The sequence below is a fragment of the Bombina bombina genome, chromosome 1 (genome assembly GCF_027579735.1).
Source record: "Bombina bombina isolate aBomBom1 chromosome 1, aBomBom1.pri, whole genome shotgun sequence".
NCBI classification, from domain to species: Eukaryota; Metazoa; Chordata; class Amphibia; order Anura; family Bombinatoridae; genus Bombina; species Bombina bombina.
The window spans coordinates 1504808170-1504831446 of NC_069499.1; the positions used below are offsets into that span (position 1 = coordinate 1504808170).

A 23277-nucleotide genomic window follows, 5' to 3' on the forward strand; every position below is an offset into this window, starting at 1 on the left:
ATGAACTAGCAGATAAACCCTTTTCTAAACCTTCTTGTAGAAAAGACAATATCCTAGGAATCCTAACCTTACTCCAAGAGTAACCTTTGGATTCACACCAATATAGGTATTTACGCCATATCTTATGGTAAATCTTTCTGGTAACAGGTTTCCTAGCCTGTATTAAGGTATCAATAACTGACTCAGAAAATCCACGTCTTGATAAAATCAAGCGTTCAATTTCCAAGGAGTCAGCATCAGAGAAGTTAGATTTTGATGTTTGAAGGGACCCTGTATCAGAAGGTCCTGTTTCAGAGGTAGAGACCAAGGTGGACAGGATGACATGTCCACCAGGTCTGCATACCAAGTCCTGCGTGGCCACGCAGGTGCTATTAGAATCACTGATGCTCTCTCTTGTTTGATTCTGGCAATCAATCGAGGAAGCAACGGGAAGGGTGGAAACACGTAAGCCATCCTGAAGTCCCAAGGTGCTGTCAGAGCATCTATCAGGACTGCTCCTGGATCTGGACCCGTAACGAGGAAGCTTGGCGTTCTGTCGAGACGCCATGAGATCTATCTCTGGTTTGCCCCAACGTCGAAGTATTTGGGCAAAGACCTCCGGATGAAGTTCCCACTCCCCCGGATGAAAAGTCTGACTACTTAAGAAATCCGCCTCCCAGTTCTCCACTCCCGGGATGTGGATTGCTGACAGGTGGCAAGAGTGAGACTCTGCCCAGCAAATTATCTTTGATACTTCCATCATAGCTAGGGAGCTTCTTGTCCCTCCCTGATGGTTGATGTAAGCTACAGTCGTGATGTTGTCCGACTGAAACCTGATGAACCCCCGAGTTGTCAACTGGGGCCAAGCCAGGAGGGCATTGAGAACTGCTCTCAATTCCAGAATGTTTATTGGCAGGAGACTCTCCTCCTGACTCCATTGTCCCTGAGCCTTCAGAGAATTCCAGACGGCACCCCAACCTAGAAGGCTGGCGTCTGTTGTTACAATTGTCCAGTCTGGTCTGCTGAATGGCATCCCCCTGGACAGATGTGGCCGAGAAAGCCACCATAGAAGAGAATTTCTGGTCTCTTGATCCAGATTCAGAGAAGGGGATAAGTCTGAGTAATCCCCATTCCACTGACTTAGCATGCACAGTTGCAGTGGTCTGAGGTGTAAGCGTGCAAAGGGTACTATGTCCATTGCCGCTACCATTAAGCCGATTACCTCCATGCATTGAGGCACTGACGGGTGTTGAATGGAATGAAGGGTGCGGCAAGCACTTTGAAGTCTTGTTAGCCTGTCCTCTGTCAGGTAAATCTTCATTTCTACAGAATCTATAAGAGTCCCCAGGAAGGGAACTCTTGTGAGTGGAACAAGTGAACTTTTCTTTTCGTTCACCTTCCATCCATGTGACCTTAGAAATGCCAGCACTAACTCTGTATGAGACTTGGCAGTTTGAAAGCTTGAAGCTTGTATCAGAATGTCGTCTAGGTATGGAGCTACCGAGATTCCCCGCGGTCTTAGTACCGCCAGAAGAGCACCCAGAACCTTTGTGAAGATTCTTGGAGCTGTAGCCAATCCGAATGGAAGAGCCACAAACTGGTAATGCCTGTCTAGGAAGGCAAACCTTAGGTACCGATAATGATCTTTGTGAATCGGTATGTGAAGGTAAGCATCTTTTAAATCTACAGTGGTCATGTATTGACCCTCTTGGATCATAGGTAAAATTGTCCGAATAGTCTCCATCTTGAACGATGGAACTCTTAGGAATTTGTTTAGGATCTTTAAGTCCAGGATTGGTCTGAAAGTTCCCTCTTTTTTGGGAACCACAAACAGATTTGAGTAAAACCCCTGTCCCTGTTCCGATCGTGGAACTGGATGGATTACTCCCATTAACAAGAGCTCTTGTACGCAGCGTAGAAACGCCTCTTTCTTTGTCTGGATTGTTGACAATCTTGACAGATGAAATCTCTCTCTTGGAGGAGAGTATTTGAAGTCCAGAAGGTATCCCTGAGATATTATCTCTAGCGCCCAGGGATCCTGAACATCTCTTGCCCAAGCCTGGGCGAAGAGAGAAAGTCTGCCCCCCACTAGATCCGATCCCGGATCGGGGGCCCTCAATTCATGCTGTTTTAGGGGCAGCAGCAGGTTTCCTAGTCTGCTTGCCCTTGTTCCAGGACTGGTTAGGTTTCCAGCCTTGTCTGTAGCGAGCAACAGCTCCTTCCTGTTTTGGTGCAGAGGAAGTTGATGCTGCTCCTGCTTTGAAATTACGAAAGGAACGAAAATTAGACTGTCTAGTCTTGGCTTTGGCTTTGTCCTGAGGCAGGGCAAGGCCTTTACCTCCTGTAATGTCAGCGATAATCTCTTTCAACCCGGGCCTGAATAAGGTCTGCCCTTTGAAAGGTATATTAAGCAATTTAGACTTAGAAGTAACATCAGCTGACCAGGATTTTAGCCACAGCGCCCTGCGTGCCTGAATGGCGAATCCTGAATTCTTCGCCGTAAGTTTAGTAAGATGTACTACGGCCTCCGAAATGAATGAATTAGCTAGTTTAAGGACTCTAAGCCTGTCCGTAATGTCGTCCAGAGTAGCTGAACCAATGTTCTCTTCCAGAGACTCAATCCAGAATGCCGCTGCAGCCGTGATCGGCGCAATGCATGCAAGGGGTTGCAATATAAAACCTTGTTGAACAAACATTTTCTTAAGGTAACCCTCTAACTTTTTATCCATTGGATCTGAAAAAGCACAGCTATCCTCCACCGGGATAGTGGTACGCTTAGCTAAGGTAGAAACTGCTCCCTCCACCTTAGGGACCGTTTGCCATAAGTCCCTTGTGGTGGCGTCTATTGGAAACATTTTTCTAAATATCGGAGGGGGTGAGAACGGCACACCGGGTCTATCCCACTCCTTAGTAACAATTTCAGTAAGTCTCTTAGGTATAGGAAAAACCTCAGTACTCGTCGGTACCGCAAAATATTTATCCAACCTACACATTTTCTCTGGTATTGCAACTGTGTTACAATCATTCAGAGCCGCTAACACCTCCCCTAGTAATACACGGAGGTTTTCCAGTTTAAATTTAAAATTTGAAATATCTGAATCCAGTCTGTTTGGATCAGAACAGTCACCCACAGAATGAAGTTCTCCGTCCTCATGTTCTGCCACCTGTGACGCAGTGTCTGACATGGCCCTAATATTATCAGCGCACTCTGTTCTCACCCCAGAGTGATCACGCTTACCTCTTAGTTCTGGTAATTTAGCCAAAACCTCAGTCATAACAGTAGCCATATCCTGTAATGTGATTTGTAATGGCCGCCCAGATGTACTCGGCGCTACAATATCACGCACCTCCCTCTGAGCGGGAGATGTAGGTACTGACACGTGAGGCGAGTTAGACGGCATAACTCTCCCCTCGTTGTTTGGTGAAATTTGTTCAATTTGTACAGATTGACTTTTATTTAAAGTAGCATCAATACAGTTAGTACATAAATTTCTATTGGGCTCCACTTTGGCATTGCAACAAATGACACAGGTATCATCCTCTGAATCAGACATGTTTAACACACTAGCAAATAAACTTGCAACTTGGAAATACAATTCAATTAGAATAATATTAAAATGTACTGTGCCTTTAAGAAGCACAGAAGATCTATGACAGTTGAAAATTAATAAATTGAAACAGTTATAGCCTCAATCCTTGTAAACAACACAACTTTAGCAAAGGTTTAATCCCATTAGCAAAGATAACAAATTCTGAAAGCAGGAAACAAATTACAGAATAAACGTTTTTTATCTCAGTCAAACTATAATTCTCACAGCTCTGCTGAGAGAAATTACCTCCCTCAAAATAAGTTTTGAAGACCCCTGAGCTCTGTAGAGATGAACCGGATCATGCAGGGAATACAATGAGTTGCTGACTGAAATATTTGATGCATAGAAAAAGCGCCAAAAAACGGCCCCTCCCCCTCACACACAGCAGTGAGGGAGAACAGAAACTGTCAGAAAAACAGATTAAGCAACTGCCAAGTGGAAAAATAGTGCCCAAACATTTATTCACACAGTACCTCAGCAAATGAAAACGATTTTACATTCCAGCAAAAACGTTAAACATAATCTCTAGTTATTAAACAGCTTTATGTATTTCTTACAGTGTAATTCTAGTGAAGTACCATTCCCCAGAATACTGAAGTGTAAAGTATACATACATGACATTATATCGGTATGGCAGGATTTTCTCATCAATTCCATTGTCAGAAAATAAAAACTGCTACATACCTCTATGCAGATTCATCTGCCCGCTGTCCCCTGATCTGAAGTTTACCTCACTCCTCAGATGGCCGAGAACAGCAATATGATCTTAACTACTCCGGCTAAAATCATAGCAAAACTCTGGTAGATTCTTCTTCAAACTCTGCCAGAGAGGTAATAACACACTCCGGTGCTATTTTAAAATAACAAACTTTTGATTGAAGATATAAAACTAAGTATAATCACCATAGTCCTCTCACACATCCTATCTAGTCGTTGGGTGCAAGAGAATGACTGGGAGTGACGTAGAGGGGAGGAGCTATATGCAGCTCTGCTGGGTGAATCCTCTTGCACTTCCTGTTGGGGAGGAGTAATATCCCAGAAGTAATGATGACCCGTGGACTGATCACACTTAACAGAAGAAACATGAATGAGCCACACATAAAGTCATTGAATCTCTGAATAGTTTAAAGCTGTAACTAGTGTAAATTTAAATAACGCACATATATACATGAATAAAATGCTTTGCCTATGTTTGAGAAAGCACTGTATGTAAAATATTCCTAAAGAATTGGCTAACAAAAAAAAAAAAAAAAAACTTTAGGAACTTTCTTGAATCAGTCTGACATCCTTACTGGCTTAGAGAAAAAGGTTGTTAAACGGACATAAAACAAAACTTGTAATTACAAGATTTTTTTTTGCATTCTTGCAAAAAATAACATTCTAGGTGAGTGCAAAATATTTTTGAATAAATTAACTGTTTTCTACAACTGCTTTCAATGGTCAAACTCCCTTCCCAACTTGTCTTGTTTGGAGGAGTTAAATCTAACTTGTTACTAGAGTAGAAAAGGCTTGCCACTGTCGTGTTACCTGATTAACTCTGCAGAGGCCATAATTCCCAGAATGATGGTTTCTACTCATCTTGCTTTATTTTCTAAACATTTGGAGAAAACATGTGCACTAGTCCAAACTTCTACAGGAACATCAATTCTGTCTCAAATAGCTGAGGACATCTGCGTTTGGGACATTTGGCTACTCTGCAACTTTTCCTTGACAGGAGATAGATTTCAGAACTTCCATACTTCCAAAAACTTTCTAGAAAAACAAACAAGTTCATGATACTGCACTTCTCTGCACTTGGGGGACTCTTCTCAGTGCTGAACAGTCCAAGCACCTCAGGAATTCTGCTTCCCATTTGATCATCATAATGCTGATCTCTGCCCAAGTGAGGATGTGAGAAACCTTCACCAGACAAAAATGTGAGATCCCTTCCCAATCCATGAGTGGATATCAGTCATGCTGTGCCAGAATATGTTTTTCCATCTTGCTCAAGTTTCGAAATGATCACATGCCTGCGTATGTGGTGCTCACAGTACAGTTCTCAAAAATAACTCACACAAATATATTTTTCAGCTGACCAAGACATCTGAGATACAAGTGCACTGAGATAAGAAGTTCAGTTGTCAAGGGCATGCGTGAAACTAGTAAAAGAACAACTTACATAGCTAACATGAACAAAGTAATCATTGGCTAAAGAATAACAGAGCAGACTAGTGCAAATCTGCGCCCCATGCCACTTTATTTCAAATAGCTAAAGGGGGATGTGTATATAGAGGAAAAGGAGGAGTCTCAGGTGTTTTGGGATGTTATTATCTACTATAAATGACCTCTAATTCTGCTTTTACTAAATAAGCATTTTCAATAAAACCAGATTTCAATTTCTATTGTGTATAAAATATATTCTTAAACCAATTATGGCTAGCTTATTCAAGACAGTTTGTGGAACACAATGCACCAAAAAGAGCCTTACTTGCATATGATCTCCCGCTAGGACAATTCTGGTGTTTTTATTTGCCAAAGCAAGAGGCATGATTGTTTCACATTCCATGGCTTGGGCAGCCTCATCTAACAAAATGTGAGTAAAAAATCCTGGGAGAGATAAAAAAAAAAAAACGAACAAGAGTGAAAATAATCAGGATGTAGGCTAAATATATATTTTATTGTACAAAATAATACATTAGGATGTTAATTAATCAATATATAATGTTCCAATTAAACAAAGATTTATTTTGTGTCAATTACCAATTATGGGAGTAATGCACTCATTTAACAGATTAAAATGGACCTTACACACTAAATACATTTCATGCACCTCTCTAATTATGGATGCGCCATAATGGAACCTAGGTTTCACTGCAGGTCTAAGAAGGAAACTTGTTACACATCAGCATGGGATGCAATGAAAGCTAGACTTGGCAGCACCAATGACTAGAGGGAGGAGGGGGACAATCAATACTCTGCTTATAAAATGTATTCCGAGTTTAATGTCCCTTTAAATAAATTGGCCACATTGCCAAAATACTAATTAGTATTGTTTATTCCTAGAATTCAAGAATGCCCATACTTTTGTCTACTTTGTCTTGCAAACATTGTCAGTATGATAATTATACATGTGACCTTGCAAGAGAAAGCTCTCTCTTCATTATACAATAAAAGGACAGTACTGTCAAAATAAAAAAAAACAAAAAAAACTTTCATGATGCAATTAGAGCATTTAATTTTTTTTCAATTTATACCTTTTATAATTATTTGCTTTGTTTAAAAACATAGCTAGGTGTGCTAAGAAGCAGCAAGGGACCACTGGGAGCTAGTTGCTAATTGGTGGTTGCGCATATGCCTCGTCATTGGCTCAACTGTGTTCAGCTATCTCCCAGTAGTCAAAAAAGAAACAAGAACAATAAAGCACCTTAACTAAAGAAAAAAAGTTAATTGGAAAGTTATTTAACATTGAATGCTCTATAATAATCACAAAAGAAAATTTTGGGGTTTCACGTCCCTTTAAATATTGTGGTGCTGAAGCAACCATTTTTAAATTATACCACTGTAGTTGTGCAGAATATACTTGTTTAAATAACACTTACATTTCTTTTACCTTGACCACATGCTATCACTGAGAGGGAAATGGGATTTTGCAATTTACTGGCTATCAATTAGAGATCCACTGGTTTTAGACACCTGTTTTAGTATACAGTACTATATACATAGTAGTATTTCTTATAAAAGCATGGATTAGAAAACAGTCTATCCATCTATATTTATGAAGAGAAAATTCAAGTACTCAGCACAAAGAAAAAACTAAATGTATGTTTACCTGATAAATGTATTTCCGGGAATGGAAAGTCCACGATTCATTCCAATTACTAGTGGGATATTCACTCCTTACCAGGGACAAAGGGCAACCAAGCAGAGCTGTTAATTATCACTTCCCTTACCCATAACCCCCCAGTCATTTGGTCGAAGGGTAACGGAAAAAGAAGTTAATACAAGGTATAGAGGTGCCCAAGCTAGAGGACACAGAATGAAAGGGAGGGAGAAACAAGACAGTTGGGCATATACCGAAGGCACCACCGCTTGAAGAACTTTTCTCCCATAGGAAGCCTCAGCCGAGGCAAAATTATCAAATTTGGAAAAAGGTATCTAGAGGACCATGTGGCCGCCTTGCAAATCTGTTCCACAGAGGCTTAATTTTTGAAAGCCCATGAAGATGAGACTGCTCTAGTAGAATGATGCGTAATTCTTTTAGGAGGCTGAAGTCCAGCTGTCTCATAAGCTAAACGAATAACACTTCTCAACCAGAGAGAAAGAATGGTAGGAGTAGCCTTCTGACCCCTACGTTTACCAGAGAAAACAACAAACAGAGCAGAAGTCTGCCGAAAATCTTTAGTTGCTTGAAGGTAAAATTTTAAAGCACGCACAGCGTCCAAATTATGCAAAAGAGTTCCTTCTGGGAAGAAGGAACAACAATTCCTGATTAATATTGCGATCCGACACTACCTTAGGGAGAAACCCCAGCTTAGTATGAAGGACCGCCTTATCAGCATGAAAAACAAGATAAGGGGAATCACACTGCAGAGCCGAAAGTTTGGGAACTTTGCGAGCAGAAGAAATAGCAATAAGAAACAAAACCTTCCAAGACAGTAATTTAATGTCAACAGAATGCATTGGCTCAAATGGAGCCTGCTGCAAAACTCTAAGAACTAGGTTAAGGCTCCAAGGAGGAGCAACAGGTTTAAACACAGGCCTGATCCTTACCAGGGCCTGACAAAAGGATTGAACATTTGGCACATCTGCCAGACGCTTAAGTAACAAAAAAGATAATGTAGAAATCGGACCTTTCAGAGAACTGACTGACAACCCTTTCTCCAGACCATCCTGTAGAAGAGACAACATTCTATGAATCCTGACCCTACTCCAAGAGAAGTCCTTCGACTCACACCAATATAGGTATTTGTGCCATACCTTATGGTAAATTTTACGAGTAATAGGCTTGCGAGCCTGAAGCATGGTATCAATAACTGACTCAGAAAACCCATGCTTAGCCAGAAGTAAGCATTCAATCTCCATGCAGTCAGCATCAGAGAAACGAGATTTGGATGAAGGAAAGGACCCTGAATTAGAAGGCCCTTTCTCAGAGGTAACCTCCAAGGAGGAAGAGATGGCATCTTCACTAGGTCTGCAAACCAGATCCTGCGAGACTCGCGAAAGGAGCACAAACGGGGGAAACAGGTATACTAGACTGAAGTCCCAAGGAACTGCCAGAGCATCTATCAGGGCAGCCTGAGAATTTCTTGACCTTGAGCCGCACCTTGGAAGCTTGGCGTTCTGACGAGACACCATCAGATCCAACTCCCGCACCCCTCACTTGAGGGTTAACCTGGAGAACACCTCCGGATGGAGAGCCCACTCCCCGGGATTAAAGGTCTGTCTGCTCAGAAAATCCGCCTCCCAGTTGTCCACTCCTGGAACGTGGATGGCAGATAGACAATTGTGAGCTTCAGCCCACTGAATAATCCAATCCACCTCCTTCATGGCCAAGGAACTCTGAGTTCCTCCCTGGTGGTTGATGTAAGCCACTGAGGTGATGTTGCCCGACTGGAATCTGATAAACTGGGCTAAGAACAACTGAGGCCAAGCCACCAGGGCATTGAAGATCGCTCTCAACTCCAAAATTTTTATGGGGAGAGAAGACTCCTCCAGAGTCCATAGGCCTTGAGCCTTTAACGAGTCCCAGATTGCTCCCCAGCCTAGAGTCCATGGTCACAATCACCCAGGAGGGTCTCCGGAAGCATGTGCCCTGAGACAGATGATCCTGAGAAATCCACCACGAGAGAGTCTCTTGTCAACTGGTCCAGATCTATCCTCGAAGACAGATCCGAATGGTCTCCGTTCCATTGTCTGAGCATGCATAATTGCAGAGCTCTTAAATGGAATTGAGCAAAGGGAATGATGTCCATGGAAGCGACCATCAGACCAATTACCTCGATGCACTGAGCCACTGAAGGCCGAACAGTAAACAGAGGCAAGAGGAAAGAATATTAGATTTTCTTGGACTTCTGTCAGAAAAATCATCATAGATAGGGAATCTATGATGGTCCCTAAGAAACACACCCTTGTAGCTGGAACAAGGGAACTCTTCTCCAGATTCAATTTCCACCCGTCGGTACATAGAAAAGACAACAAGATCTCTGTATGAGAGTTTGCTAGTTGAAAAGATGGCATCTGAACCAATATGTCATCAAGGTAAAGTGCCACCGCAATTCCCCTAGACCTGACAACTGTCAAGAGAGCCCCGAGAACCTTTGTGAAAATTCTGGGAGCTGTGGCAGGGCCAAAAGGGAGAGCAACAAATTGAAAGTGCTTGTCTAGAAGAGCGAATCTCAGTAACTGGTGATGATCCCTGTGGATGGGAACATGAAGATACGCGTCCTTCAGGTCTATGGTTGTCATGAACTGACCCTCTTGGACCAAAAGAAGAACGGAAAGAATGGTTCCATTTTAAAGGACAGTACCCCGAGAAATTTGTTGACACTTTAGGTCTAAAATGGGTCTTTTTTGGGAACCACAAACAGATTTGAATAGAATCCTAGTGCCTGTTCCATTTCTAGGACTGGAACAATTACTCCCAGGGAGGGAAGGTCCTGAAAGCAGCTTAAGAATGCCTCTCTTTTTACCTGATCTGCAAATACCCTTGAGAGGAGGAATTTGCCCCTGGGAGGACGAGACTTGAATTCTATGTCCACAGCCCAAGGGTCTGGGACAACGCGTATCCATGCTTGTTGAAATAAGGAAAGTCTGCTCCCCCACTTGAGCCAATCCTGGACTGGGTGCAGGCCCTTCACAGTCTCAGATAAAGGCTTCCTTGATTGTTTCCCATTATTCCAAGTCTGATTGGTTTTACAGGAGGACTTAGACTGCTCCGGCTTGGAGGAGGAAGAGGAAGACTTTTGACCCTTGAAGTTACGAAAGGAACGAAAATTCGAATTTTGATTGTCTATTCTTCTTGTCTTGTGGTAGAAAGAACCCCTTTCCACCCGTAATTTCGCAATTTATTTCCGACAGACCAGGACCAAACAGGGTCTTACCCTTGTAAGGTAACGACAGGAGCTTGGACATGGAGCTGATCAAGATTTTAGCCACAGAGCCCTGCGGGCTAGGACAGTTTAGCCAGACATCTTGGCTCCTAGTCGAATTACTTGCATGTTAGCATCAGAGATAAAGGAATTGGCCAGTTTGAGAGCCTTAATCCTATCTTGGATCTCCTCTAAAATCAATTCAGACAAAGCATCACACCAGTAAGAAGCTGCACTTGTTAACGTGGCAATACAAACTGCAGGTTGCCATTGTAAACCCTGATGAACACACATTTTCTTTAAATAAGCCTCCAGATTTTGTCCATGGGATCTTAAAAAGAACAGCTATCCTCTATAGGAATCGTGGTTCTCTTGGCCAGAGTAGAAATAGCCCTTTCTACCTTAGGCACAGTGCGCCATGAGTCCCGAATGGAGTCAGCAACTGGAAACATCTTTTTAAAGACAGGGAAAAAAGGAACCCCTGGCTTATCCCATTCCTGTGCAATGATCTCCGACACACGGTCTAGAACAGGAAACACTTCCACAGAGGAAGGAAAATCATAGTATTTGTTAAGCTTACTATATTTTTTCGGGTTGACAGCGACAGAAGAATCTGAGTCATCCAAAGTAGCCAGTACCTCCTTTAGAAGTAAACAAAGGTGTTCAAGATTAAATCTAAAGTTTACTTCTTCATAATCAGTCAAAGGATTTATACTGTCAGAATCTGAGATCTCACCCTCAGAAGCTACCGAGGTATCCTCACCATCAGACTCATGGGGGAAGTCAACCTTCGCTGCAGCAGATGGAACAGACACCTTATCAGAAATATGCTTTGATTTCCTTTTGCGCTTCCCCATCATGGGAAAAGCAGATAAAGCCGCAGACACCGCAGAAGATATCTCTGCAGCAAAATCTACAGGCAAAAACAAGCCTCCAGGAGGCTGAGAGAAACCGCAGGGCACTGTATGTGATGCCATTGAGGCTTGGGACGTTTGAGGAGAAAGCCGCAGTATATCCTGAACAGCATCATCCTGAGAGACTATAGGCTCAGAAGGGAGTAATTCATCCCTAGATCTTAAGGTCCTATCTAAGCAAGAGTAGCGAAATTGCATAGGCAAAACAATTTGGGCCTCTAAGCACAACAAACATTAATCAAAAGAATCAGTCCCCTGTTCAGAGTCCATAGTTAAAGAAATTTGCATAAAATGAATGCAAAAAATAATTTGCAAAAAAACTAAGTACTGTCAATTTAAATTAGCGCCAAAAAAACGCTAAGACCTAATTAGGAAAACAAATACACAATTTGCACCGCTATACCTCAGACAGTCTGAGGTGCCCTACCTGAACCTGCAAAACTTTATCCCCAAGGACAAAAATCTCCAATAGTTTAAGCAAACAACCACCATAGCAGAGAGCTCACTTAGCAATGACACTGCTCCGACTTGCAAACGGTAGAGAGGGAGGTCACATGAGCGGCAGTAAAAAAGAACTGTGCAACAAGAAAAGCGTGCGCTCCTGCCCTTAATAGTAAAAAACAGAAATAGCCGTTTAAATAAATTATTCCCAATAAAAAACAAAATTTATGCTTACCTGATAAATGTATTTCTTTCTTGACACGGTGAGTCCTCAGATCATCATCAATTACTGTTGGGAACATCACTCATGGCCAGCAGGAGGAGGCAAAGAGCACCACAGCAGAGCTGTTAAGTATCACTTCCCTTCCCACAACCCCTAGTCATTCGACCAAAGGAGAGAAAGGAAATAACACAAGGTGCAGAGGTTTATATAAAGAAAAACCATTTATCAGGTAAGCATAAATTTTGTTTTCTTTCTAATGACACAGTGAGTTCACAGATCATCATCAATTACTATTCGGAATCAATACCCAAGCTAGACGACACAGATGATACGGGAGGGACAAGACAGGTAACCTAACCAGAAGGCACCACTGCTTGAAGATCCTTTCTCCCAAAGAAAACCTCAGCCGAGGCAAAAGTATAAAATGTATGAAGAAAAAAAAAAATGAAGAAAAAAAAAATGAACAAAGAAGGCCAAGTCGTCGCCTTACAAATCTGTTCTACAGAGGCCTCTTTCTTGAAGGACCAAGAAGAAACACCGCCCTAGAGGAGAGCTGTAATTCTCTCAGGAGGCTGCTGTCCAGCAGGCTCATAGGCCCTACTAATAATACTTCTCAATCAGAGAGAAATAGAAGTGGCGGAAGCTTACTGGTCTTTATGTCTATCCAGAAAGACAATACAGAAGACTGACTAAACTCCTTTGAAGCCTGAATATAAAATCTAAAAGCCTGCACAACATCTAAGTTGCGCAACAGATGTTCTTTATGAGGAGAAGGATTAAGACGAGGAGAAGGATTAAGACAAAGAGAAGGAACAACAAGGTCCTGATAAAAAATCTCTGTCCGACACAACCTTAGGAAGGAAACCAAACTTGGTACGAAGAACTGCCTTATCTGTCTAAATACGAGATAAGGGAAAAACATACTGCAAAGCTGAGAGTTCGGAAACCCTCCGAGCAGAAGAAATAACCTTTACAAGATAACTTAAAATCTATGGAATGTATAGGTTCAAAGAGAGCCTGAAGGAAAACCTTAGGAACAAGGTTAAGACTCCAAGGGAGCAACTGGCTCGGACCAGGACCTGATAAAAGGATTGTACATCCGACGCGTCCGCCAGACACTTGAGCAGCGGAATGGAAGTACCCAAATCTGACCCTTGAGGATACTAAAAGATAAAACCCTTCCTTAAGGACTACCTGGAGAAATAATAAGATCCTTGGGATCCTGCCATATCTTATTGAATTTTTTTTCCAGTGATAGGCTTTCGATTCTAAATCCTGGTCTCAATCGCAGATTCGAAAAACCCACATTTAGCTAACAAAAGCGTTCAATCTCCAAGCAGTCAGGTTCAGAGAAACAATATTTAGATGAAGGAAGGACTCTTGCAGCAGAAGATCCTTCCATAGCGGAAGTTACCACTGAGGTAGAGACGACATCTGTACTAGATCCGCCTACCAGATCCTGCTATGCCACGCAGGAGCTAGAAGAAACCAATGCACTCTCCTACTTAATCCAAACTAAGAGTCGTGAAAGGAGAACACACAGAGAAGGAGAATATGCAAACCTGAAGTTCCAAGGAACTGACAGAATATCTATTAGAGAAGCTAGGTAACTTGAAGTTCTGAGGAGACCCCATCAGAACCAATTCTGGAAACCCCCATTTGGTAGATAAACTAAAGAACACTTCCGGAAGTAGTTCCCACTCCCTGGAATGGGAAATCTGTCTGCTCAGAATTCCGCTTCCCAGATGTCCACTCCAAAAAATGTGGATGGCAGATAGAAACTGAACACTCGCCCTCAGAAAAAATTCTAAAAACTTCCAATATGACTAAGAAACTCTGAGTTCCTCACTGGAGGAAGATGTAAGCCACAGAGGCTATGTTGTCTGACTGGAACCCGATAAACTGGGTTAAAGATAACTGAGGCCAAACATCAGAGCATTGAAAATCGCTCTCACTCCAAATGATGAAGGGGGGAACAGACTTCTCCCAGGACCAGAGTCTCTACGCCTTAAACGAATCCCAGACTCCTCCTCAGCCCAGCAGGCTGGAGGCTGTGGTCCCAAGCACCCTGAGACCGAAGAGCCCAACCCCTGTCGACTGAGCTCTATTCTCTGAGACAATCCCCATTCCACTGTCTGAGCATGCACAACTGCAGAGATCTCAAACGGTGCTGACCAAGGAAATGATATCCATGGATGCCACCATCAGACCAACTCCATACACAGAAACTTATTGCCTAACAGTAGACTGAAGAGAAAGGCAAGAGGGAGGATCTCGCCTTTTCTGACCTCCGTCAGACAGATTTTAATTGATAAGGAATCAATATAGTTTCTAAGCACACTACCCTTGTAGATGGGACAAGGGAGCTCCTTTCCAGCTCCACCTCCATTCGTGGAACTAAGAAAAAACAACAAATACCTCCAAATGAGATCTTAATTTAATGGTACTCATTTTATCTGCCTTGGAATGATGAAGGGCTGAGTCTGCCCTGCCGGGAATCCAACCTGTGACCTTGGATGTTTTAAACAGGCTTTTTTGTAGTCAGGGCATCTACCAACTGAGTTACCTCACCGGCCATTGCTTGTAGAAAGATGGCGCCTGAACCAATAGGACGTCCAGGAAGGACGCCCCTGCAAATCCCTGAACCAAATTGCATCCCAGAAAGAGAAAACACTGGGAGCTGAGGTAAAGCCATTGTTGAACCACAAACTGAAGGAGTTTTGCGGGAAAGGCAAAGCTCAGACATTTGAGATAACTGAATGCGAACTTAAGGGTACACATCCTTAAAAACTAAGGTTGTTATAAACTGAGCCTCTTGCACAGTCAGGAATAATGAAGCGAATAGTCTCAATCTTGAAGACCGGTTACTCTGAGAAACTTGGTTAGACTTCACTGTCTAAATTATGACAGAAAGTTCTTTGGACGTCTAGGGAGAAGCTGTGGAATAGCCTAAACAGCATCAACCAGGGAGACATGAGGCTAAAATAATTTTGGATTACATTATTTCAAATTATTTAAAAATATTTAAAATGACAGTCACTTTAAGATTATAGATACTACTTAAAAATCTAAACATAGTTAGAAACCGACATCTGTTCCATACTTTATCAAAATAAAACAATTGATTGGATTTCCTTAAGTGAAGGAAATCTAAGCTAAACAAATGTGTAAATATGTGCAACCAATGTAACACAGTCCAGAATAAGCAGATAAACATTTTTTTTCACAGCATGAAAAATCAAAATTGTGCTGCCAAGGTAGGGGAAAACAAAATTTCCCCGACCTTAATTGCTTCACTGTTTCTGGGAAAAAGCAAACGATTTAATCATCATTCTTTCAGTGACTGTTTAAAAATTGGATGTTCCTAAGGGTTAAGCCTCACACACACTGTTCCATTCTTTTTTCCCAGCTCAAAGTCTACTAACAGCATAGAAAAAACAAATTATGCTTACCTGATAATTTTTTCTTTTGACGGGAAGAGTCCACAGCTGCATTCATTACTTTTGGGAATTCAGAACCTGGCCACCAGGAGGAGTCAAAGACACCCCAGCTAAAGGCTTAAATACCTCCCCCCACTTCCCTCATCCCCCAGTCATTCTGCCAAGGAAATAAGGAACAGTAAAAGAAATATCAGGGTGAAAAAGGTGCCAGAAGAATAAAAACTAAAATACGGCCGCCCCATAGGTAAAACGCGGGCGGGGAGCAGGGTAAGCATAATTTAAGTTTTTCTTCTTAAACAGGAACGTTTAAACGTCCACAGCTGCATTCATTACTTTTGGGAAAATAAAAAACCCAAGCTATAGAGGACACTGAATGCAAACAAAGGGCGGGTACAGAAGGCGGTCCCTTTCGAAGGGCACCACAGCCTGAAATTACCCAACACCCAAAAAAGAACTGTAACGCTTAGAAACAAGGGGTTAAAAACCTGAAGGTCCAAGTAACTGTCCATCAGTTAAACAACCTAGAAGGCCGTGTTAGAGCCCACTCTGATCCCTAGATCCATCGAGCACAAAAAAAACCTGGAAAAGACAAATCCTGCGGGCATTCCGATCACACAGAACTAACCACCGACCCGAAGGAAGAGAACCTTCAGCTACCCCCGAGGGGGAAAAAAAAAACACGGAGGACCATAATATATCTAAACGACCACCAACTAATGTAAGAAAACGACTAAAGCGAACCTAAGGATGCTAAAGGAAATGAACTCCCTAGAAGGACAACGACCAGAAATCAACTCCACACCTATAAAAAGGCGATCACGAGAAGAAGCAAGGTCTATCATCAGATCCCTGACACAAAACCATACGACTTATGGTGCTCCAAGGAAACCGTAAGCTCCCCACTGTACCCTAGTCTAGCCGACACAACCACTAAACTAGTCAACATAGGTAGCATATAAAACCGAAGGAATTCAAAGCCTGCAGACAAGGATTAGAAAAAAGAATATACCTTATCAGAGAAAAGGCTATCTAGTGAAAACACACAGCCACCTCTGACCAAGAATGGCGAGCTCCAGCCTCAAGGCAGCAAAGCTGAACCTAAGCCAACGTGGGAGACCATCCCACAGAGAAGGTTGAAAAATATTGACAACGACTCTCATCCAGGAAAAAATCAGGACCTTAGAAGAACATCCAACACCAGCAGCTATGAAACCAGTGGAGAGATGAAACACTGTGAACCCCCCACCGAAGGCAGAAACCAGGATAAAAAGCTGCCACAGCAGGCTTCACACTCCAAGCCTTCAAATACCAGGCAGGGTAGGTATCCCCTAGGCCACATCGCAGCAACTGGAAGTACACGGTCAAGACTCAACAGAGCAGCCAAATCCCCGACCCCCACTTCAAGGTAACGGACCCAGTCCAAAAGGTGTGGCGACGTCCGAAAACAAAGAATACAAAATTCTCTGAACCACACCTTAGAGGAAAAAAGAGGGACCGAAACGGAACAAGCCCATGGTAAAACACTTCCCATTATTTAATCTTGCTTGCTACCACAAGCCAAGGCAGAAACTACGTGCTTGGGTTCCAGAACCCCTACACAGCTTCCTTCCAAAGAAGAACCACTCCCAACCAAGGGAGATAGGACACTGAAATACAGCGGTCCCAGTACCAGAATCCAGTCTCAAGCCCTCTTGCACGCAAAGGCAGAACCCCTCGTAAACGAAAAGAGGACCTCTGGGGCTTCATGAACACTGTATTCTTAAAACCTCCCCGAAGGAGGGAAAACGCAAAGGAACCGCTTCCCCGGCCACAGGCATTGAGAAGAGATGAGAGAAACTGTAAAAAAAAATTGATAAAAGACCAATTCAGCCTACCGACAGCTCAGTTGAAACAAACAACCATGAGCCCACATCAAGGAGCAATAGCTACCCCTGACAACAACTGTAAGATCCCGTCTGAGGGAAGCAAAACTAACCCTTAGGCAGTTATCAAATCTCCCCTCTGAAGGGACATGCGGATGTTTCAAAACCGAAAGTTTTGAAACCGAACCACCTAAGACCGATCCAGATCATGACTTTGAATCTCAGACAAGATGCACGGTCATAAGCCAGATCCCCAGAAACCGAGAACGGGGGATGCTTTAACCCCCTAAGGAACCATGAAGTCAACTCACACGGAGGAGTGCACCCTAGGAAGTGCATCCCACATCCCAATGTCCCTGGACATTGGACGCTTGAAAGACATTCAGACCAAAGAGCCTAGAGAGAAATCTTGACAGACCTAAGAAGAGGGCAAACAGCACCCGGAGGTGTGTCTGATTCCAGGACCCTCGGCATACAAACCCAGAGAGGTGGATCTCCTAGAGAGTCAAAGGGTTAACATCCCCTTCAAAGACCACAGATTTACAAAGGACAGGCTTTAAATAAGCCCTTAGGAGGAGAAGACGATAATGTCTCCAAAGACCCTTACAGGATCAGTCTCCCGAAAAATCCAGTACCACACAGGAAAAACGGTGGGAGCCTCACAACTCCTGGCAGACAAGTCGACCAGGGAAAAATGTAGGACAAAGAAAAAAAGGACCAACCCCTATGCTCCCAATAGGAGAGCGTACAACATATTAAAAAAGGAAGTAATAAGGACTTCCAACACAGATGACCCGACCACCCAAGAAGGGAAAAAGTAGCCCCAGTAGCCTACGAGAGGTACTTGCGACTAGGCCACAAAAAACAGACATCTAGAAGATACTAAGAGTGAAAACGAAAATCACCCTCCATCTGGTGACCACGACACCCAGAGGTTATCCAAACCTCCAAACCCATAGGAATGGATAAACTTTGCTTCCAAGGCCATATACCTCTCACGATGAGCCTCAGCAGGCTCAGAGTCTGGAACCCCCTCAACAGTAGGAACGGGAGGCGGACCGATGCAGTCCCTCCAATTTCTAGAAATGGAGGCAACAAGAAAAAGCAAACACTTATCAAAGTGAACAACCCAGCACACTGACAACATGTGGGTGACATGAACCGTAAGGAACAGTTGCTAGTGCCCGACCAGGACCCACCCAGGACGAGAACACTCCGAAAACTGTCCAAGGAAAACCGAAGCCCCTGAAGGAATTGATAAACTAGAAACATAACTATGTCATTAAATAGTACTGTGCAACTTACGAGGAAGTGCCCATGCGACCACAAAATCGCAAGTATCCGTTCCAGAGAAAAAACTATTACAAAACGGAAAATTATACAGAAATGAGCTTCGTAAAACAAATTAAACACATCCTATCCGGATAAAATAAAGGAAGGCAGCACCCGTGGGTGAACGTCCAAGGAGAACGGGCACACTAATAGGACTAGCCGATCAGGGGCCACATTTTCCTAAGCTCAGAACTGGAACAGATACTTAAAATGAATGTAAAATGTAAAATGAATGTAAAGTTTCATCAAGTAGTGATGAAGTATTAAAAAGTATTAAAAACAGGGGCACTTTCAGTGATGAAACTTTACATTGCACCATATTTGTAGAAATACTTACCTCTTTGTCTTCAAAGCCGCTCTCCAGCCCGTCGCACGCCTCTTCCTACGTCAGCACAGACGATTCCGGCATCCTCCAATCACGGCTTCCCCCCGGGGGGAAGCATTGCCTAAAGCAACGCCATGATTGGAGGAAGGCCGGCATCGTCATTTCTGATGTAGGTAGAGGCTTGCGACGTGCGGGGAAGCGAAATCATCAGTGATCCGGCTTTCAAGACAAAGCGGTAAGTATTTCTACAAATATGGTGCAATGTAAAGTTTATCAATGAACGTGCCCCTGTTGTTTTTAATAGTATTTTTAAAAACTGGGCACTACTTAAGGAAACTTTACATTCACTTTAAAGAAAAGAAAAATGGAGAAGTCAAGGAGATGGGCTCCATCCCCATACTTCTAAACCAGTTTGCCATCCGGCACAGAAGACAGAAGTTCCCTCGGCCCAGTAGGACTGAGATCCTCCAGCACCGCCAAAACATACCTTAGTAGTATACAAAGACGTGCCAGTCTATAATGGAAGGCAAAATGTTCCCCTGCCGGATCAATGGACGATCCCGGCCCGAGGGAGAGGCCCCTGAAGCCTCAGAGGCCATCGCTTCCCAGAAGGTCGAACAGACTCAGGTGATCTCACGCTCGACAGAGCCTGGTTAAGAGAACACGGACAGTATCTAAAATATACTTCTCTTGGGAGATATAAAATTTTCCAGAGCCATAGAAATGGCCATGCGGAACCATGCCGTAACCTCTGGAGGAAACAAGCCGCCTTCCGGAGAAGGAGTAACGACCATAGGGACACCTGCTTGCGTAGCAAAAGAAGGTTCTGGGGCGCGCGCCTCACTGGACATGGAAACCTCAGGGGTGGATGGTTCAACGCACTCTACTCTCCCTGAATCGGGGGAAGAGAGTACTCTAGCACAGCAATCAGAACATAACTGATGGGCATGTATAACCCAGGCCATTTCATACTCCTCACAAGACGTATACCCTGACTCTGAGATGTCGGTCTCTAAAAAATCAGAATCCTCCATAACTTGGATTGCAAATATGGGCAGAAACTGAATGGCACCTTACACCCCCAATGACTGGGGAACTCACCACCTCCTGTGAACTAGACAACTAACGAACAGACTCTCTCTGTCCCTCGGTCAGAGTACAGAAAATTGAAGTGACCACACCCGGTCACGCGGAGCACCGTGTAATTCAGCAAAAAGGCGCGCCAATCCAAAAGGACCGTGCAGTCTGATAAGGCAGTTATGTTCCATGAGCCCAAGCATCACTACACATTACCAAACAGAATCATATAACAAACATTATTAAAGTCCCCCCTGTTCAATAACCCCCCCCCCCAAGGAGATATTAACCCTTGATTCCATAAGATAAAGGAGTTCCACTGGGACCCTGACTTCTTTTGTTAACATTACATTCACATATCGAAATAAAATGAAACAATCTTACTGGAATCTACGCTGTGGAACAGGAACATGGCCCTTCAAGTGTGACAGATAGTAGCATCGCTTCTGACATGGACTTGAGTGAATAAAGGCAGGCAGCGAAATTCGTCAACGCTGATTGCCAAGAAGCTGTTAATATGAGTCAGGATGGTTTTGCAGAGATGACACTCACTGTGTAAAAAGAAAGACAGTAAACCTACTCAGGCTTTCTACACCAGGGCAGCAACATGTTAGGAAAACGCAGCAAAGCACCCTTTACAAGTTCCTAACTACTTAAAAGCTACCACAGCCCTACTGAAGAGACTAACGTGGAATACAGCTAAACCTAGCTTGTGATGGAAGATCAGAGCAAGCTTGCTCAGACTTCAAAACAAAAAAATCTTGATAGAAGAATTTCTTATACAGACGGCTAATTACTTCAACTCCTCCTTGCACTAGAGGCAAAGAGAATGACTGGGGGTTGTGGGAAGGGAAGTGATACTCAACAGCTCTACTGTGGTGCTCTTTCCCGCCTCCTGTTGGCCAGGAGTGATGTTTCCAAAAGTAATTGATGATGATCCGTGGACTCACCGTGTCATTAGAAAGAAAATAATTTGCTACAAGATTAACAGTCCCATAACACATAAGGGAAAATATTAACCTCTTAGTCTCCACATATCACAAGTGCCTGCCCCACTACCCAAAAAATCCTTACCAAAGGATTAGATATGTCTGATGAAAGTAATGCATAATGTATGGTGCAAGACTCCTGTACCTAGGAGGCAAAAAGCACCTACCTGCATATCCAGCTGCCACCCAGGAAGACAGCTCACAAGGTGTGAAAGGACACATACTCCTATCAGAGACCTGTAGAAAAAAAAAAGAACAGGGTAACTAACTCTGGTTTTCTATACCTAGAGCAGCAAATATGTTAGAAAACAAAGCAAGGACCACCTCACCACTTTCTAACTGCTTAAAATCCACCACTACTCAATAGATTGATGTGGACACAGCTAAACCCCAATCCTTGTTTGCAGGGAAAAGTACCCCAAAAAAAGGAATAAATATCTTCAGACACCAACTTCACATCCTCCATTGGCAAAGAGAATGAATGGGGGTTATGGGTAAGGGAAGTGATACTTAACAGCTCTGCTGGGGTGCTCTTTGCCTCCTCCTGCTGGCCCCATATGAACAATAACAACTGAATAGAAAGACAGCCCTCCTGGGAGTTCAAACAAAACTAATTAAATACCTCGGTGGTCTTTCAAAGGTCTCCACTACAAATTTAAAGAAGCAGATTTACTGGAAAGCATAAATCTTTTTTTTTTCTTCTCTCACAATAAAAATAATGGTGGAGGAATATTTGAGTATAGTGCAGTAAATTCAAGCCAGAGCAACACTATATGGAAACAGTTTTGCTGGGATATACTGGATATTAAATGATGACCGCAAATCTCTGTCTATAGAAAAAGCGTTTGTGCCCTGTCAGCCAATCAAATGAATGGTTTCACGAGCGGATCATTGACAACTACGAACACTTAACTAAATGTTCATGCAAATCAGCACAATATTATTGAGTTTATACATTCAAAAAAAGAAATAGAGCTCAGAGAAGATTCAAGTGCAATTTTATTAATAACAATGACACGCAAAATATTATCTACTTACACTAAGTTAGATTTCAAGCCAATAAAATGTTGCAATACGGCTCATGGCAAACTGCTCACATGCCCAAATAGACAGTTGTTGAAAGTCTCTCGCAAACCGTCTAGACTCAGGGATTTCCAGCGGATCTATAAAATTAAGAGTTTACATCCTCTAGGAATGAATATAGATATTGACGAGGCAGCATATATGTAAAGTACTTTTAATTAGAATCAAATCCAATGCATTTATCCTTCTATTATAGTCCACTATATAAAAAAGTATCATTTTTTAAAAGTTATTAGCGTTTTAACTTTATAAGGTTTTATAGATTGCTTTTTAAAAAATGGTATTTAATATGCAATTTTTTTAATTTAATAATTCTATATGTATGTTTTTTTCAAAACAAATGCACTTTACATTTAAATGCATATAGGAAAATGTACGATTTTTATTATATGTATTTTATCCCTTTGTATAACGATGGGGATTTTATTGTTTCCTAATGATTACGCATGTAATTTTTTTTTTATCAATTTGTATATCCTATGTGTATTGAAACCAGCTAGACATAGATATTTTTTATTTTCTAAGTTTGTAATCGTATCACGCTATTACAATACACACTGCCTAGAAACAGTCATTTAGATTGGCCCATTGATCAACCAATAGTGGTTAGATTAGGAACACACCCCCGGTGGCGGGGCAGATACACAGCACTATAATAGAGCATTTACTAGTAGAAGCCGATACACAAAGTCCTCTTGACAAAAGCCCGGCGACAACCGGGAGAAACACGCTGGGGTTATCAGCTGTATCACCACTGTCAGTGATACCTTCAGTGTCTGCCACAACGTCTTTGACCCTGCCAAATACCGCAACCGCAACTCTGCTGGAAATCCGGACGGTTTGCGAGAGACTTTCAACAGCTGTCTATTTGGGTATGTGAGCAGTTTGCCATGAGCCGTATTGCAACATTTTATGGGCTTGAATTCTTACACAGTGTAAGTAGATAATATTTTTT

At 42.6% G+C, this 23277-nt stretch overlaps 1 protein-coding gene across 2 annotated transcripts in view; it reads right to left on the reverse strand.

Moving 5' to 3' along the window:
* HELZ (helicase with zinc finger) overlaps nucleotides 1-23277 on the reverse strand; it is an 842947-nt gene that overhangs the window by 325137 nt on the left and 494533 nt on the right. For both annotated transcript variants that reach the window (XM_053707899.1, XM_053707909.1), the window contains exon 17: nucleotides 6037-6155. In XM_053707899.1, the coding sequence (XP_053563874.1) occupies nucleotides 6037-6155 (119 nt within the window). The remainder of the gene's footprint in view (nucleotides 1-6036; nucleotides 6156-23277) is intronic.